This window comes from Talpa occidentalis, unplaced genomic scaffold, assembly GCF_014898055.3.
Source record: "Talpa occidentalis isolate TD23 unplaced genomic scaffold, MPIMG_talOcc4v2.1 talOcc4.12, whole genome shotgun sequence".
Classification (NCBI taxonomy): domain Eukaryota; kingdom Metazoa; phylum Chordata; class Mammalia; order Eulipotyphla; family Talpidae; genus Talpa; species Talpa occidentalis.
The window spans coordinates 90,977,921-90,996,677 of record NW_023601212.1 but is presented as its reverse complement, the minus strand read 5'-3'; the positions used below and the strand labels follow the sequence as shown (position 1 = coordinate 90,996,677).

The window sequence follows — 18,757 nt, the reverse complement described above, 5'->3', positions numbered from 1 at the left end:
TGTGGTTTATTTCTGGATTTTCTATTCGATCCATTGGTCTGTATGTCTGTTCTTGTTCCAATACCATGCAGTTTTGATGATTATGGCTTTGTAGTAGAGTTTGAAGTCTGGGAGTGTGATGCCTCCATCCCTTTCTTTTTTTTCAGGAGAGCTTTGGCTATTCGGGGTTTTTGTGATCCATATGAATTTCATCAATAATTGTTCTATTTCTTTGAAGAATGACATTGAATTTTGATTGGAATAGCATTGAATCTGTATATTGCTTTCGGAAGATGGCCATTTTATAATGTTTATTCTTCCAATCCATGAGCACGGAGATTCTCTCCATTTCTTTGTGTCTTCTTCTATTTCTTTTAACAGTGTTTTATATTTCTTTGTATAGGTCCTTTACCTCTTTTGTTAGTTTATTCCCAAATATTTGATTTTTTTGTTTCAATAACGAAAGGGATGGTTTTTTTGATTTCTTCTTCTTCAGATTTGTTGTTGTGTATAGGAAGGCTACTGAATTTTGCGTGTTGATTTTGTATCCTGCCACTTTACTGAACTGATTGATGAGTTGAATTAGCTTTTCTGTGGAGTTTTTGGGGTTTCTCTATGTATAATATCATATCGTCTGCAAATAGTGATAGTTTGACTTCTTCTTTTCCTATTTGGATTCCTTGATGTCTTTCTCTTGTCTTATTGCCTGGCTAGGACTTCCAGTATTATATTGAAAAGCAGTGGTGAGAGTGGACATCCTTGTCTTGTTCCAGATCTTAATGGAATTGCTTTCAGCTTTTCACCATTGAGAATGATAGCTGTGGCTTGTCATAGATGCCTTTATGATGTTAAGGTATGTTCCTTGTATCCCAAGAATTTCAAGGGCTTTTATCATGAATGGGTGTTGCACTTTGTCGAAAGCTTTCTCAGCATCTATGAATTATCATATGGTTTTTATATTTCTTTTGTTGATGTGTTGGATAACGTTGATTGATTTTCGGATGTTAAACCATCCTTGTGTCCCTGGAATGAATCCTACTTGGTCGTGGTGAATTATCTTATGGATACATTGTTGGATTCTGATGGCTAGAATTTTATTGAGGATTTTTGCATCAGTGTTCATTAGGGAGATTGGCCTGTAGTTTTCCTTTTTGTGTTGTCCTTGTTCGGTTTTGGTATTAGTGTAATGTGGCTTCATAGAACGTGTTTGTATTGTCCCTTCCTTCTCAATTTTTTGGAAGAGTTTGTGAAGATAGGCACTAATTCGTCTCTGAATGTTGGTAGAATTCATTTGTAAATCCATCAGGTCCTGGGCTTTTGTTTTTGGGGAGGTTTTGATTACCATTTCAATTTCGCTAATTGTAATTGGTCTGTTTAGGTGTTCTATTTCTTCTTATCTAGCTTTGGTGATTGTAGAGTTGTAGGAATTGTCCCTCTCCTCTAGATTGTTAAACTTGTTTCCATATAACTGTTCATAGTAGTTACTGATTATTCTTTTGATTTCTGCTGTGTCCGTTGTGATTCTCCTCTTTCATTGATGATCCTGTTTATTTGTGCTTTCTCCCTTTTTTCCTTTGTGAGCCTGGCTAGGGGTTTGTCTATTTTATTGATTTTTTCAAAGAACCAGCTCTTGTTTCATTGATCTTTTGGATTGTTTTTTAGTTTCAATTTCATTTATTTCTGCTTTGGTTTTTATTATTTTTTTCTTCTACTGTTTTGGGGTTTTTTTTTTTCTTTTTCTAGATCTTTGAGCTTCGAGATTAGGTTGTTTCTTTGAGTTCTTTCTTGTTTCTTGATGTGAGCTTCTATTGCTATATATTTTCCTCTTATTACTGCTTTTGCTGCATCCCATACATTAGGATATTGGTGTCCTCCTTGTCGTTCAATTCAAAAAATTTTTTAATTTCTTCTTTCATCTCCTCATTAGTCCAGTGGTCTTCCAGTAGTGTGGTTTTTAATCTCCATGAGGTAGGAAAGTTCCTTGCCTTCTTTTATGGTTTATTTCTAGTTTGATGCTTCAAGGTCAGAAAGATGGTTGATATGATTTCAATCTTGGTGTATCTGTTGATGTTTGTCTTGTGCCCAGTATGTGATCGATCCTGGAGAATGATCCGTGTGCGCTTGAGAAAAATGTGTACTCTGCTTTTTTGGGGTTTAGTGTTCTATAGAGTCTGTTAAGCCCAATTGCTCTAGGTCCTTATTTAGAGCTTTGGTTTCTTTACTTATTTTTTGTCTTGTTGATCTATCCATTGTTGATAGTGGTGTGTTGAAGTCTCCCACCACGTATGTGTTTTCTCTGATGTCTGTTTTCAGAGAGGACAACAGTTGTCTGATATATTTTGGTGCTCCTTCGTTTGGTGAGTATATGTTAATGAGTGTTATTTCTTCTTGAAGTATTGTCCCCTTGATCATAATGTAGTGACCATTGGGGTCTCTTTTTATCTTTTTGAGTTTGAAATCTGTTTTATCTGATATAAGTATAGCTGTTCCTGCTTTCTTTTTTGGTCCATTTGCTTGTAGGATTGTTTTCCATCCTTTAACTTTGAGCCTATTTTTATCTTTTGTAGCTAAATGTGTTTCCTGGAGACAGCAAAAGGTTGAGTTTTGTTTCTTAATCCAGGCTGCAACTCTGTGTCTTTTTATTGAAGAATTTAGTCCATTTACATTTAGAGTTAATATTGATATGTTAACATCTGTATTTGCCATTGTGTTTGTCTTTCCTTTGATTTTATTTATTTATTCTTTTAATAACTTTTTTTTTTTGGCCTTCTTTCATTGTTATTCGTCCCTCTGAGGTTCTGGCTTTAGGACTCCTTGTAGTATTTTTTGGAGTGGGGGTTTAGTTGCAATGAAATTCTGGAGTTTCTGTTTGTCTGGGAAGGTCCATATTCTTTCTTCAAAGAGGAAGGAGAGCTTTGCGGGATAGAGTATTCTTGGTTGGCATCTGTTTTCTTGGAGTCTGTTGACTATGTCCCTCCACTCTCTCCTTGCCCGTAGTGTTTCTTCGGAGAAGTCTGATGTCAGCCTGATTGGCTTTCCTTTGAATGTTATCTGTTTCTTCCCTCTTGCCAGCTTCATTATTTTTCCTTGTCCTGGATTCTTGGGAGCTTTACTATTATGTGTCTTGCTGTATTTTTCCTTTCGTCGTGGAAGTTTGGTGTTCTTCTTGCTTCTTGTATATCAATTTTCAGCTCCTTCTTCACATTTGGGAAGTTCTCTTCAATTATCTCTTTGAATATTTTCTCTGTTCCTACTTCTCTCTCCTCTCCTTCTGGTATTCCTATAACTCTTATATTTCCTTTCCTCATGGAGTCAGATAGTTCCCGAAGTCTTTCTTCATTCTTTTTCCTTCGTACTCTCTTTCCTTTTCTGTTTTGGTTCTTTTTATTTCTGTGTCTTCAAGAGTACTTATTCGTTCTTCCATTTCATCAATTCTGCTTTCATTGCTTTTCCCAGAATTCTTTAGTTCTTCCATTAATTCTTTGATCTCCTGCATTTCTTTTACTTCCCTCTTTAGGGACTCAATTTCATTCTTCTGATCGTTGATTATTTTCCCTTATCATTGTTTCCTTTATGACTTCTGTCAGTTTTTAATCACGGCAATTTTAAATTCTCTTTCTGGAAGGCTCAGAAGTTCTTCCAAGTTACTGTCGTTGCAATCTGGGGGCTGGTTTTCTTTTTGTGGAGTGCTTTTTCTCTGGAGAGTTGCTAGGTTGCGTGTTCTTCTCCTCCCTACTGTCTGTTTTCTAATTTGCCGTATGCGTTGGGACACTGTGTTGTTGGGACTGGCCGGCATCTTGGGTGGGCTTCTCTGCTCCCCTCTGGTTCCTCCAGGAGTCATCTGTCAGTTTCAAGCAGTCTTTACTGCTTGAAAGGAGAAAGGTCCCTGTTCTAAAATGCCGATGTGGGGACACACTCCCCTGTGCGCCTGGTCTGCCCCGGCGGTGGGTTCCTGCTCCCCCTCTGGGCTTGGACTGCAGGCCAGAGGGGGTCTGGCATGGGCGAACTTCCCCCGCTCACCTCTGGCTCCTGAGGAAGCCTTCTGCAGGTAGTCTTTACTGAAGAAATGTCCCTATTCTATAATGGTGATGTGGGACACACTCCCTGCACGTCCGGTCTCAGGCACACTCTTCTGCGCGCTTGGTGTGCCCCGGCTGTGGGTGCTCGCTCTCCCTGTGGGCTCAGACTACTTGTTCGGAAGGGGCCCGGTGTGGGCTAACTCCCCAGCTGGCCACTAGCTCCTTCAGGAGCCTGTGCTGGCTTCAAGTCGCTAGGTGGCGCCAGAGATCTCTCCTAGAGCCCTTGGGGAGCTGATTTTCCACCCCGTGGGACAGGGAGCAGAGCGGGGATGGTAGGGTACACCTCAACGGCTTTGGGGTGCTGAGTCTGCCTTGTGCCCCACCGTCATGGGGAACCCACGCCCCTAATTTCATGCCCCGGGTCTCAGTTCCAAAGCCCTCAGTTCCAGGACGCGGGCTGTAGCCCAGATCAGTGGCGCGGGAATGGCGCCTTTTGAATCCCGCTCCCCTGCCTGGGCGCCTGGTTCCTGCTCACTCAGGGAGGGCCTCTGCGCGTCTCCCCGCAAGCCTAGGGTAACCTATGTATTTTCACGCATTCACTTCTCACCCCGATTTGCATGCACGTGCTTACTCATGGCTTCAGGAAAATCAAAGCTCTCAATGCAAATTTTGCCAGTTTTGGAGGTGTTTATATTCTTGTGGCCCTCTCTGCCTTCATTGTTACATGTTGTCTCCTTTCTAGTTACATCAATCCAGTGAAAATTCGGTCTTCGTCATGGATCCTCAGGAAATCCGTTCACATCAAGCAATTTCATGAATATTAGTAACATCTAATATGAATTGGCCTGGATGGGGTTGATTCAAGGAACACAAGGGCTATGAACATTTCTCCAGCTCCGTTTGCCCTCATCTTCCCCCGTTTCTCTCCTTATGCTTTTCCTGCCAGATTGCCTCAAAGAGCCACCTTAATGCACACTCTCCTAGTATTCCCCTCAGACTTTCATATCCTGACTCATAAGAATGCTTGGAATAACCAAGTACCTTCTGCATGATATTTTTAATTTTTTCACTTTTTCATTCTTACATTGCTGGCTCTCAGGACATGGTGGTGAAAAGCTAGATAAGACCCACACCCTTGGGCCTCCCTGGTGGCGCAGCGGTTGAGCGCTGGGTTGCGAGGCTGCCCGCGGCCTCTGCGGCGCCGGTTCGATCCCCGGCTGCTCCCCAGTCACCGGAGGAGGGTCCCACATGGCGCGCAGACCTCACCTGCCGCCCGCTGCTCCCCTCAGCAGTGTACTTCGGTCCTTCTGCCTGCTCTGCTCCCCGCTCTGGCTCTGGTGAATTCTCTCACCCTCCCGCGCTTCTGACTGTACCCAGTGCTTGTATAAACAAACAAATGAAACAAAATAAATAAATAAATAAACATGCCTCTTAAAAATAATAATAATAAACTTTAAAAAAAAAAAAAGACCCACACCCTTGAAGAACTTACATTCTAATGTGAACTAATGTATATTAGCAGTTAGTACCATAAATGCCATTAGGAAAATAAGTAGGGAGATTATGTAGTAATTAAGGGCTAGGTTGGGGAAGAGAAATACTTCAATAAGTTATTCAGTGAAATGCTCTGAAAACATGGCCATTGTAGTTGCTGGCCACCCTCTTCTGAGATGAGCAAAGTCACCTTACATAAAATCAGACCCAATGTGGGGTTGATGTTGTTACTATACTATAGTACTGTGTGCTAAATCCACCTTCAAATATGTTTTTCTTTTTATATTTTCATCCTTCTGCCATTTTGATGATGATGTTGATAATGTAGCATTGTTTCTTCTCTAGATAGTCAACATGAGTGCTCATTTTTCCCAAGTGACAGTGATAGATTAAAAGTTAGTATTTGCTGGTATTTCCCCTACAGGTATTCCAAGTACAGAACACTACGAGAGTAGCAGTAAAGGACTTGTCTTTGAATATATATAGAGGGCAAATCACTGTACTTCTAGGGCATAATGGGGCAGGAAAATCGACTGCTATAGCCATTCTCTCAGGTATGTGTTCAGATGGTATCCTCATACAAACATTGTATTCATTGTTACTATAAAGAGTTGCTAGAATGTCATAAAATACCAAATTTTCAACAAATGTTATGAGACATGCAAAGGAAACAAGAAGTTTGCCTCACATACTAGAGGAGAATCAGGCATAGAAACTTCCTGTGAGAGATACCTAATGTCAAATTTTACAAAGACATCAGCATAACCCAGAGAAATGAGTTCAGAGAACTAAAGGCTTAAAATGAATGACAAAGAAAGAATACTAAAAGCATCCAGAGAAAAAAGAGTTACATATAAGGAAACACTTGATAGACAATCCACAGACTTCTCACTGGAAATATTGTAGGAAGGAAGGGAATGGTGAGAAATACATAAAGCCCTCAAAGAAAAAGATTTCCAACCTGGAATACTTCAGCCACACTTTTATTCAAGACTGGAGAAGAGATAAGGAACTTTACCAAAAATATATAAATAACTAAATAAATAGATCATCAAATCAGCCTTGAAAGAAATATTAAAATGATTATTATAAGATTACAATTCATTGTTAAAGGTGAAAACTCTGAAACATGGTACTGGGTGGGACTGGAGGACAACAGAGGTAATTTGGGACACAGGGTCACTCATAGTATCATGCACACCTCTGAACACTTTTATCCTCTTATGGGTTCAAAGTAATATTTCCTCCATTAAGCTTACCCAATCAATATAGCTATGGATAAATGTTATGTAAGTATTTTAATATTCTCTTAGATTACCTTGTGTTACTTCCCCTAACTAGAATCTAAATTCTTCGAGGATGTAAGTTTTATTGTCAAGATTTTTTCAAGTTTTAAGAGTCTATAGTCTAGGACAGTGCACAACTTATAATGACTGTTAAAATAATAAGAATAATTTATAAATATCAAATGAGTGATGGCATTGCTGAAATGTTCTAGTACAACAAGCTTTTTAGTGTTTTTATTATCTAGGTTACAGGTACTCATACTCATTGAAATTAGACCATGTCATTAATCAAAAAATACAGACTATAATCCATTTAATCTCAACATTCCAACGACAACAATTGATATTTTCTACTGTGTGAGATACTGCTAATTCCAATGCATACTTCAGCCATACTTTTATTTGTTTATTGTGGTGCTAATGAACATTTGATTGACATATTCTTCATGAAGGCTAAGCTTCTATTATGTCATCTGCTTGGTTCTAGGTCTCTATCCTGCTACCAGTGGAGAGGTCTATGTTGATGGATATGACATCTCAAAGCAGATGATCCAAATTAGGAAAAACATAGGCATATGTCCCCAAAAGGACTTGTTTTTTAATTACTTGACAGTATCGGAACACCTTTATTTCTATTGTGTGGTGAGCCAAAGATATGTTCCTTTTCCTCATCAAATTGGTGCACTTTAGGTAGATTATCAACTATCAGTATCCTTATTCTTAGGAATTTCATGAATTGATTTTAATGAATTCTTAAACAGGCAAAGGGAAATGACATCATGTAGTTGATTTAAGCAGAGTCAACATAAAATGTTATTAAGGATAAAGTAGGAAGCACCATGTAAACACTGACTCCTCTTTCCAGATAAAAGGAGTACCTCCAAAGAAGCGTCCTACAGAAATTGACAGTATGCTGAGAACTTTTAACCTGCTAGAAAAGAGTAATGAATTTTCAAGCACACTGAGTGGAGGAATGAAGCGCAAACTTTCCATCATTATCGCACTTATAGGGGGCGCCAAGGTAAAAAGAAAAGAAAATGAAACTGAATCTCCACTACAACCGGTCTAAAAATATCAGCTGACAAATCTGAGAGCTGAGATAGATCAAATACCCCAAAAGGAACCTCCTAAATGAAATCCTGGATCACATTCACATTATCAACGTAGTTTGTATAAAACGGTCACAGGTTCAAAATTATCCCAGCATTCCTAATTCACTTTTAGTCAAAAATTATTTTCTTAGATTAATTGGGACACATGATTAAAAAACAAAACCAGAGTAGGCCTATGACTAATAAGACCCTAGTGGCATTAGTCCATAATGCTTACCGTTGATCCTAAATTGCTCTTCTGGCCTTTAGGTGGTGATACTTGATGAGCCGACATCTGGGATGGACCCCGTCTCCAGGAGGACCACCTGGAATCTCCTTCAGAATTATAAACAGGATCGTGCCATCTTAATGACCACCCACCACATGGATGAAGCGGACATCCTGGGTGACCGCATTGCCATCATGGTCCAGGGGTCCCTGCGGTGCTGTGGCTCTTCAGTCTTCCTGAGAAAAACATATGGTCTCTCTCTTTGATCATTCTTTGGATAGTGAAGTATTTATAGTCTTCTAACATACTCTTCATGGATTATTGATGCCCTGATAAGATGTTTCTAACGTAATTAATTTTCTAACAATTTTTTGTCTACCCAAAACTTCAGTGATTCCTTCTGTCTTATTAAGGTTCAACCATGAGCCCTTAGAAATAATGGTTATATTCTAGGTCTAGCAAATGGATAAGAAGTAACAAATATCAACTGGCAAGGATGCAGAGAAAAGGGAATCCTTGTACATACAGTGAAGTTGGGAGTATAATGCAGTCACTATGGAAAACAGTATTAAACTTCTTCAAAAATTGAAAACTAGAACTATCATATGACCTAACAGTTCAAATTTTGGTTATTTATCTGAAGAAGATAAAAACACTAACTTGAAAAAAATATCTGCAACTTCATGTTCATTGCTGTATTATTTACGTTAATCAGGATGTAGAACAATCTACATGTCCACTGATAAATGAATGAATAGATAAAGAAAATTCGGTGTTATTTTATCACTGGAGTATTACTCAGCTATAAAAAGGAAGGAACTGTTTCTGTAAGCAACAATAGTGATGGACTTTGAGGGTATTATGCTGTGAAATACAGTACCTTATGGAGCTCACTTACATGTAAAGTCTAAAAAATAAGAAAAACCAAAAGCTTACAGATACTGTTTACAGATTAGCACTTCCCAGAGGTGAGACTGGTGGGAGGGTGAAATGAATAAAGGTGAGCAAAAGATACAAACTTTCAGTTATAAAATAAATCCTAGAGATAAAATATGTAGTCTGGTGACTGTAGTTAAAACACTGGATTGTAAATTTGAAAGTTGTTAAAGGAGTAGTACTTAAAAGTTCTCATCACGAATGGCACATATTAAAAAAACTAGCAACAACAAATGTTGGCGAGGTTGTGGAGAAAAAGGAACTCTCCTGCACTGTTGGTGGGAGTGCAAACTGGTCCAACCACTATGGAGAGCTGTGTGGAGATTTCTCAACCTACTAAACATAGAGCTTCCATATGATCCAGCAATTCCACTCCTAGGTATTTACCCAAAGGACACAGAAACATCAATTCCAAAGAACACCTGCACCCCTATGTTTATAGCAGCACAATTTGCAATAGCTAAGCTTTGGAAACAGCCCAAATGCCCAAAAATAGATGACTGGATCAAGAAGATGTGGTACATATATACCATGGAATATTACTCAGCATTCAAAAAAGATAAACACATGCAATTTGCAGCAACATGGATGGCGCTGGAAGGGATCATGCTCAGCGAAATAAGCCAAAAAGAAAAAGAAAAATACCGGATGGTCTCACTCATAGCAGGAATCTAGAAAACTTAAATAAGGGATCAGGAAAATGAATAACTATAAGAAAGTGAAAATCAAAATCAACAAAAAACTATGAACCAGAGACACTTTTTGGGGGGTGGGGGCCGGGAGGGGAGGGATTGGGGTCAGAATGGGGCATGTGCAGTTGTATGGGGGAATATAAAAATAAAATTTATTATTAAAATAAATAAATAAATAAATAAATAAAATATATATATTCACTGATTTAAAAAAAAATAAATAAAAAAAATAAAAGTTCTCATCACAAGAAATATGTGTGATGTTAAATATTTCCTTACTGTGATGATCCTGGCACAATATGTACGTTTATAAACATTAACGTTACAGGTCAATTATAACTAAATTTAAAATGACCATTGGTATACCTCTTAAACCTATTAGAATGTTAACATTACAAAGACTGATGATACCAAGTGTGGTAATTGAAAATATTGTAGACTTTGCTTATGTAAAAGTAAAATGGCACAAATATTTTTGAAAAAATTTCATGGTTTAAATAAAATTAGGCATTTACATTCCTACCCAAGAACAGTGAAAACATATGTCCACAGAAGGGCTTATACAGAACATTTACAGTCGATTTACTTAATAACCCCAATGGAAACACTCCAGTGATCATCATAAAGTGTGATATATTCATACATTGGAAAATTAATTAGCAATAAAAATGAACTGTTGATACATACAAGAATATTAATCTCAAAAACATTGATGGAAAGAATCAAACACAAAAGAAAATTCCCTGTATTGTTTTATTGATATTAATTTTAGAACATGTCAAATCAATCTATGCGGATAGAAATCAGATCACTAGTTGCCTGGATTGACTGCAGGTTGGCAGGTTCCCAACCATTATTTCTTTGAATAAACTATATTTCTTTCATTTTCGTATAAGACTCCCAAATTGTATATATTACTTTGTTTTTGAAGCCCTCTAATGAATTTTTCAATTTAGGTATTATCCATATATAGAACTTCTTTTGGTGCTTTTAAGTTTTCTATTAAATATCACTTTGTTTTCATGCATTATTCTTACTTTAGTGAGCATCTTCATGGTGGTTATTTTGAATTATCTTCAGTTAAATCATGTGCCTCCACTTACTAGTGTCAAGATCTAGAGATATAATTTTGTGTGTGTTTGGAAAATACTGCTATGTCTGCTTTCTATTGATTTTTCCATTATGTTTGTGATTATATTTTCTGACTTATTTGCAAGGTTTTTTGTATGACTGATATTTCGAATAATATAACAATATAGACTAAAGCAATTGATATTTAGTCCCAGAAAAAAAATGTGTTCTGGTCACCTATGTTTAAACCTCAGACCCTTGCTCTTAGCAGAGGTTGGGATCTGTACAGGTATGAAATTATGGTGTCCTCTTTGAGCTATAGTCCACTTCCACCTTTTTTTGTTCTAACAAATCCTCTTTGCTCTCCATTAATGCAATTTTATTCACCTTAAATGGTATCTGTCTACTCTCTGTCCTCTTCAGTGGCCTTCCAAGGGCCATTTCAGTGAGGGACTGATGTATTTCGGGGTGACTTCTCTCGGCTCTTTTTTCCTACCCTGAGCTATCATAATGCCATTTCAGTGTTTTCCACAATTGCCCAGAGTGCTCCAAGGGATTCCCCTATTACCATCCGCCCCCCATCCCCCAGCTCCCACAAAAGGAGTGCAGTGCACCTAGCGAAGATGCAAAGTGCTTTGAAAAGGCTTCTCAGATCTCTGAAACAGGGATTTTTATCTGATATATATATATATATATATATTTACATATATACTTTACATATAACAGACATCCAATAAATATACAGTTAATGAATTTCAATCTTGTCCACAGATTTCAGTGTCATTAGGACAATAGTTCAAATAACAGAGGCTTTTCTTTTTTCTCTACTTTTATCTCGTTATACAATCCAGCTCATTATTGGTTCCTAGCAAAATCAATAAAAATATGTTTTATTAGTTTGGTTCTTAGACTTAAAGTCAAATTATTTGTGATATGCCCTATCTCCTTGTAGCTCACCCACACCATGGAATGCCACGTGGGCTTTAAAAAAAAAAGTATTAAAAAGTATAGATTTGTCTATATATGAAGTAGAAAATTGTTTTACTAGTCTTACAAATTGATTTTATCAGGTGTGGGATACCATATGGTCATGGTGAAGGAACCTCACTGCAATGTTGAAGAAATCTCCTGCTTGATTAATAATCATATACCAACAGCTACTTTGGAGAAGAATGATGTGTATGAATTATCTTATATTCTGCCTAAAGAATATTCACACAGGTATGGATTCAGGGAATGCCACATCATTGATTTTGAGGTAACAGAAATCATTGCTGTTTTTCCTGGTTTCCTCAGGTTTCATGGGTAGAGTTTATTTTACAAGCCAAAACTCCAGTCATAGTGCCACTTACATTGAAAGGAGAGGTGCCAGGTACTTACTATAGTTTTAATTGGTGATAACTGATGCTAAGTTGGTAGAGTAAAAATTGTCTCTACCAATTTTTGAGCAGATAGAAGGGAATTTATTAAGTTAATGAGGGAAACTTTACTACCATCTCATAGCCAGAGGGACAAGAACCAAGGGAAGATAGTTTGATTGCACTAGTTAATCAAATTATTCATTGAAAGGGGTAGTAAAGAATAGTAACTTTACCTGAGATAACCATCCTAAAAAGGGGAAATGAAAACTAAGAATACTCATCAGTAAAAATGCCTATCTCCGATATGTTTAACTTCTTTTCAAAAGTACTTACAGGTTATTCCCCAAATTCAGAATAGTTCTCATATTCAAGAAAAAATATGAAGGACTTGACCTTTTCTGGAAAATAGAAGAATGTATCCAAAAGGAAGAAAAGGAAGAAGAACCACATCCTTGGACTTTGTTTATTCAGCAAATCTGGAAGTTCTGAGAAGCAGCAGTGGAATCAGGCAACGTAACAGGAACAAGACCCTAGTCATAAGCTAGAGTGAAAGAAAAAAATATAGAGAACTGGAAATATATTCCAGTTATGTATCCTCAGAGATACAGGGTTCATTCCCCACTGCTTAGGGAAAATCAATTTAAAAATGAAGGAATGTTTAGTAGGAAAGCTTTTCATTGGATGCTAACATTTTCTCTTCTTTCCCACCCCTCCTCCTGCTCCTCCTCCTATGTCTTCTTCGTCCAGCTTTGAAGCTCTGTTTACTGATCTGGAAAAGAGACAGAAAGACCTGGGCATAGCTAACTTTGGTGCTTTCATCACCACCATGGAAGAAGTGTTCCTGAAGTGAGCAACAATGCACAGGAAGAATAAAAACCTTTGCGGGGAAAAACAATATCTTAGTCCCCTTTGCAAACTCCCCAGACTTTCAGATTCACACTTCTAGAAAAATGGGAGATTTGGGGCAGGTTTGGGAGGGATGGAAGGAAGGACCTCAGGTTTGGTTTTGTGGTTGTTTTGTTTTTTTTTTTTTTTTAACTATAAGAGCATTGAAAAAATATCAATTTTATAAAATGGTATCTTACAATAATCTTTAATGTGAATGAGTCCAGGGTAATCACTTATCACAGTGTCCTTGTTCTTCTTGCCTCACTAGAGTGTGGCAGCAGTTCTGTGACGGTGTTTGTGAACCCCACTTCCACCCTGGTCACCATGTTGCCCCAATACTGCTTTTGCCATCAGTAGCAAACTCTCTATTCTCCAAAGAAGCTTTTTGGGGATCTTGTTGAGAAATGAAATGCTTTGCACATTTTTGTGTTTTGTTTTTTTTTTTTATGTAGGGTCAGTAGTATGGAATACTCACAAACAAGTAACCAATCTATCCACACTCAACCGCCCTCCCTCCTGAACAAAATCTCAATCACGAACCAGAATAGGAATATGTCCAGAAATGAGAGCGATGTTTCGGCTGTCATTGAAAGCTCTGCAGTTATATATAACACCGGGGTAAGCACCTTTACGGAAAAAGCTGATGTATATTTGGTTAGGGCTCAGGAGTTACATTCTGTCTTAATCCTTGAACAAAAGAATGTGGAGTTCTCAGCTACTGTGGACTCAGCGACCACACCAAATTCCCCAATGCAGAAGTCATGTTCCGTATATAATGTACAACAGAAAACAAGCCTGCTCTCACCATTGTTACTCCTTGGCTCAGTTTTTGTTTTAGAATTTTTTTTTTTTTCAAATTGATAACCCAGAAATTTCTTAGTTCATTGAAACTGGAGTGTGCTGCACTGAGCACAAATTTTTAAAATTTCAATGTAATTTATTTTTAAATTATTATTGAAGTACCATTGTTTCATACCCTTACTAGTGTTTTGACAGTATAGGATTTCCCCCCTCAGGTTGAGTCACCACAGCTCTCCCACCACGAAGCACCCATAGTCCTCCACGGGCATAGTTGTTTAATAATCACGCATGAACAGTATTTTAAGTTTTTGCAGTGGTCGTTGATAGTGTCTACAGGATTTTTTCTTAGTATGATCCTCCCATGCAAAGTCTCTTTCCGTTGCAGCATTTCTCTAATTTGCTTCCAAATTTTCTGTTTCTTCTAAAAAGCACCTGTTTTTCTTGAATCTCTATAGAGTCTGGGGAAAATCATCTAGTTGAGATTTTAGGTTTGTGTTATCAAAAGCCAGACCTTACAGGAAAAAGACAACTTAGAAGCTGAGCATCGATCTGAGGCACACCACAGGGGAGGCACAAGGGAAGGCCCCATAATAGGTGCTGTGGTGTTGGGAGAACTACGGGAAATACACCAGAAGGGAGAAATCAAATACTGTACAAAAATTAACGGTGTAAGAAAATAAATGAAGTAATTAAAATAAAAGTGAGGCCTTAAACAGTTTTTAAAATACCTTATAGCAGAGGTTGGCAAATAATGTAAAGAAATAATAAACATGTAATGTTTTGTGGACCTCATGGTCTGTGTTGCAGTCACGCAGCCCCAACATTGTAGCAGCCATAGACAAGACAGAAGTGGGGCCTTCCTGGTGGCACAAGGGGTTAAGTCTCAGCACTATGAAGCTATCCACAGCCACCATAGCATGAGTTCGATCCCCAGCCAGGGAGCTACCCACGTGGCGCAGCAGACCTCTCCTGTCTCACCCGCTGCTCCCCTCGACAGTGTATTTCAGTCAGTCTGTCTGTTCTGCTCCCCACTCTGTCTCTGGTGAGTCCTCTCACCCGCACCTCTGGCTTACACCTCAGCTCTTGTATGCATAAATATATAAATCTTAAAAAAAAAAAAAAAGGAATTGGTATAGCTGTGTTCTGGTCACACTTTGTTTACATAAGCAGGCCACAGTTCATCAACTCTTGCCTTAGGCAAAACAAAGGCAGATCATGCTATTACGTACAATCTTGTCCTGCTTAGGTTCTATCCCAAGTGCTTATTTATATAAACTTCATGTATCCTCTATAAAATTCTGAAGTGTCTATCTTGATGAACTTCAATGTGAATAACACTATGCTTCTTTCTCCTGTCAGTGTTCCCTCTTCCACCAGCAGTTCTGTGCCATGTTCATAAAGAGGGTGCTGTTCAACTGGCGCAACTGGAATCTGATTTTGCTACAGATATTGGCACTTCTAGGTTCCTTTGCCTTTCTCACAGAGGCTGATAAATTTTCACGGAGTAGACATTATGAGAAGGCCAGACAGATGGATCTGAGTCAATATGGTCAAACCATTGTGCCTTTGTCTATTTCTGGAAATTCTAACATCACTCTGATTTTCTTACAACACCTTAAGAGTATACTGGAGTCTGAAAAACAGTCACTTAGGGAAGTGCAAGGTAAGCTTCATTAAGAAGGACTGCTCTTGGATGAGGATCTGGTGCGTCTCTTGCGATGAAGGTCTTAACCGTGTGTGTGGCTGCCTGCTCCACTCTTTCTGCGAGTCACCAGTCTCATAGAGGCAGCCATGTTAGAATCAAGACGTGGCCTCTAAGGCAACTAGTCATGAAGAGGCAATTACCAGTGGAGGCACTTCCACTATGGATTGTCTACAAGACGTATGTTGTTCCTTTAAGTTGAAAAAAAAAGTCAAAATACATGAGGGGTTTCTTTTTTTTAAAGTTCTGGCCTGAATGTAATGTAACACATGAACCCAGGCCCTACGGTAGGGACTAGTGGTCCTGAATCCTCAAACCAAGGCTTCAATCTCCTAAAATTATCTAAAATGGGAATACTGGAGACTTAATAAGCTAACTCCTAATAACACATAAGATAGTAGCAATGAAAGTTTTCATTAATGGATTCATACATTTTTCTTCTATTCCTTGATCTAGATTTGGGAGAGTAAGAACTTCTTTCTTATCTCTAGAACCTGACCCAATTCAATTCAAATTGAATTGAATGTGGAGAAGAGATTTAAAATGGGAGGGAGTAGAGTCAAAAATGTTAGCTCGAGGGCCTCCCTGGTGGTGCAGCGGGTTGAGTGCAGCGCTGTGAAGCTGACCACAGCCTCTGCAGCGTGGGTTTGATCCCTGACCGACTAGGGAGCTACCCACATGGCGCGGCAGACCTTTCCTGTCTCGCCCATTGCTCCCCTCAGCAGTGTCTTTGGTCTGTCTGCCTGTTCTGCTCCCCACTCTGTCTCTGGTGAATCCTCGCACCTCCCACACTTCTGGCCTGTACCCCAGCTATTATATACAAAAATAAATTTTTAAAAATCTAAAAAAAAGTCAGCTCTAATGTAATTTTGAGTGTCTAAGCAAGAGAGGATAAGGACCTAGAACAAAATAGGACTGAAGGAAAGAAGATGGATTTGACAGATAGATGAAGAGAATGAAAATAGATTTTGTTTTGTCCCTGGTGGTGGAGGAGGGTAAAACCATTCACAGTAAATCTGATTTTTAATTAAATTTTTATTTCAAGATAATTAAAGATTTGCAGTGATGAAAATAATCCTGAGAGCTCCTGTAGACCATTAATAACATCTTGCAAAAAACTAGTACAAGGTCACAACCAGGATATTGACATTCATACAATCAAGATACAAACACCTGGAATTTTGCATACATGTGGTCTTCAATTCTATGGCATAAGTGCCAGGATTATAATTTTAATTGCCAGCATGCATCATAGCTGCATGTTTGGTTTGAGAAGAAGCTACCCAACTTTATAAGTCTCCTACTACATTCCATCTGCAATGTACAAGCTACCCACTTTCTCTACATCTTCCCCAGCATATATGTTGTCTGTCGCTATTTTTTATTTTAGCCATTATGATAGCTATGTAGTAGTATTTCCTTGTTGTTTTAACTTGCATTTCTCTGACTTGCATTTTGATATATTTTCTTGTGTTTATTTGCCACATCTATATCATCTTCAGTAAAATGTGAGTTTGTCTTCTGCTCCTTTTCTAAATAGATGTCTTTTCTTTATAGTGAACTTTTTTTTTTAAGATTTTATTTATTTATACAAGCACTAGGTACAGTCAGAAGTGCGGGAGGGTGAGAGAATTCACCACCGACAGAGGAGAGAGCAGAACAGGCAGACAGACAAAGTACACTGCTGAGGGGAGCAGCGGGCATGGCAGGAGAGGTCTGCATGCCATGTGGGACCCTCGCCCGGCGGCTGGGGATCGAACCGATGCTGCAGAGGCTGCAGGCAGCTTCGCAACCCAGCCCTCAACCGCTGCGCCACTGGGAAGGCCCTATAGTGAACTTTTGAAAAACTTTTGCATATATATTTTCCCTCATACTGTTTGTCTTTTCATCATCTTAATAAAGGTGTACATGGAACAAAAACTTTATTTTGATGATGTCAAAAATTTTTTTTTTTATGGAATCATGTATTTGGTGTCATTTTAAAACCCTTTGCCTAACCCTAGATCCTAAGGATTTTATCCTAAAAGGTTTATAGTTTTCTAATTTTTCATAGTTTTTCTTATTTTATATTTAAGTTCATGGTCCATTTTTGGCATTAATTTTAATATAAAGTGTGAGCTGTGGGCCGTGGTTAAATTTTCTGCCTATGGCTATCCAGTTGTTCCAGCAATGATTGATTGATTATGATATTTATTTAATTACTTAGCAACTATATCAAAACTGAGGTGTGTGTAAGTCTATTTTGTGTTCTCTATTTTAGTCCATTTACCTTTATATCTGTTCCTTCATCAATATCATGTTTGCAATCTGGTAGACTGGTTCCTCCCCCACTTTATTGTTGTTTTTCAAATTTATTTTAATGTCTCTGCTTTTTCACATGAACTTTACAATAACCTTGTCCCCTCCACCATTCATAAATCTATAAATGCCTCACAGGAAAGAGGAACAAAGAATGTCTGACCCACTTCAACACATTTCCATTCTTTCTAGGGTCTCTGTCCCCAAATGTTTGATTGTTTTTCTCGACATGTAATACCTTCAAAGAGGTAACTTCTTACTTTTTTTATTCACTTGTTCCATTTTTTTCAGAAGGAGATTTTTTTTTTCTGCTTTAAGATTCGTAATAAAACCTGTAAGTTGAAATACTTACATGGCAGCATAAGCCAGAGAAGTAGACTGAGAGAGTCTAGACCACATTGCCTGTGCTTTCCCCGTGAAATGAGTTTAGGTTGTAGACGATGAAGTGAGAAGTCTTGGAAATGTAATCATGAAGTGGAGAGCTTGAGGAGAAGGGCAAATGTTTGAGATAATCATGAGAAAGTTGAAAGTAAAGTCATTTGCTCCTGATCCCAACATAAATTATAGGGGATCTGTATTGTGGATAAACTCATCAATATTGTTTCCTTGTCCTAGGTGACCTGATGAAATACTTGATGGAAAATGAAGACTGCATTCACTTATGCATTGTTGCATTTTCCATTGAGGAAAAGCAAAATCAAATCACGGTTACTGCGCTGTTCAACAACCAAGCATATCATTCACCAGCTCTCAGCCTGGCCATGGTAGACAGCGTCCTTTTCAAGGCAGTGTCTGGCCCTGATGCCTCCTTAACAGTCTTTAATAAACCTCAGCCACATTTTTATGATAAAGAATACCATTTCCAGTATGTTGTTATTTTTGTCAGGATGACTTCTACACTTTAAACGCT

General features: G+C 38.3%; 1 protein-coding gene across 5 annotated transcripts in view; it reads left to right on the top strand.

Annotated features, from left to right (window-relative positions):
• Window positions 1–18,757, top strand: part of LOC119241847 (phospholipid-transporting ATPase ABCA3-like) — a 66,340-nt gene that overhangs the window by 34,847 nt on the left and 12,736 nt on the right. For all 5 annotated transcript variants that reach the window (XM_037507441.2, XM_037507442.2, XM_054693800.1 and 2 more), the window contains exons 12-20: window positions 5,917–6,046; window positions 7,266–7,420; window positions 7,644–7,799; window positions 8,140–8,350; window positions 11,868–12,018; window positions 12,906–13,004; window positions 13,499–13,664; window positions 15,207–15,510; window positions 18,463–18,712. In XM_037507441.2, coding sequence (XP_037363338.1) covers window positions 5,917–6,046; window positions 7,266–7,420; window positions 7,644–7,799; window positions 8,140–8,350; window positions 11,868–12,018; window positions 12,906–13,004; window positions 13,499–13,664; window positions 15,207–15,510; window positions 18,463–18,712 — 1,622 coding nt within the window. The remainder of the gene's footprint in view (window positions 1–5,916; window positions 6,047–7,265; window positions 7,421–7,643; window positions 7,800–8,139; window positions 8,351–11,867; window positions 12,019–12,905; window positions 13,005–13,498; window positions 13,665–15,206; window positions 15,511–18,462; window positions 18,713–18,757) is intronic.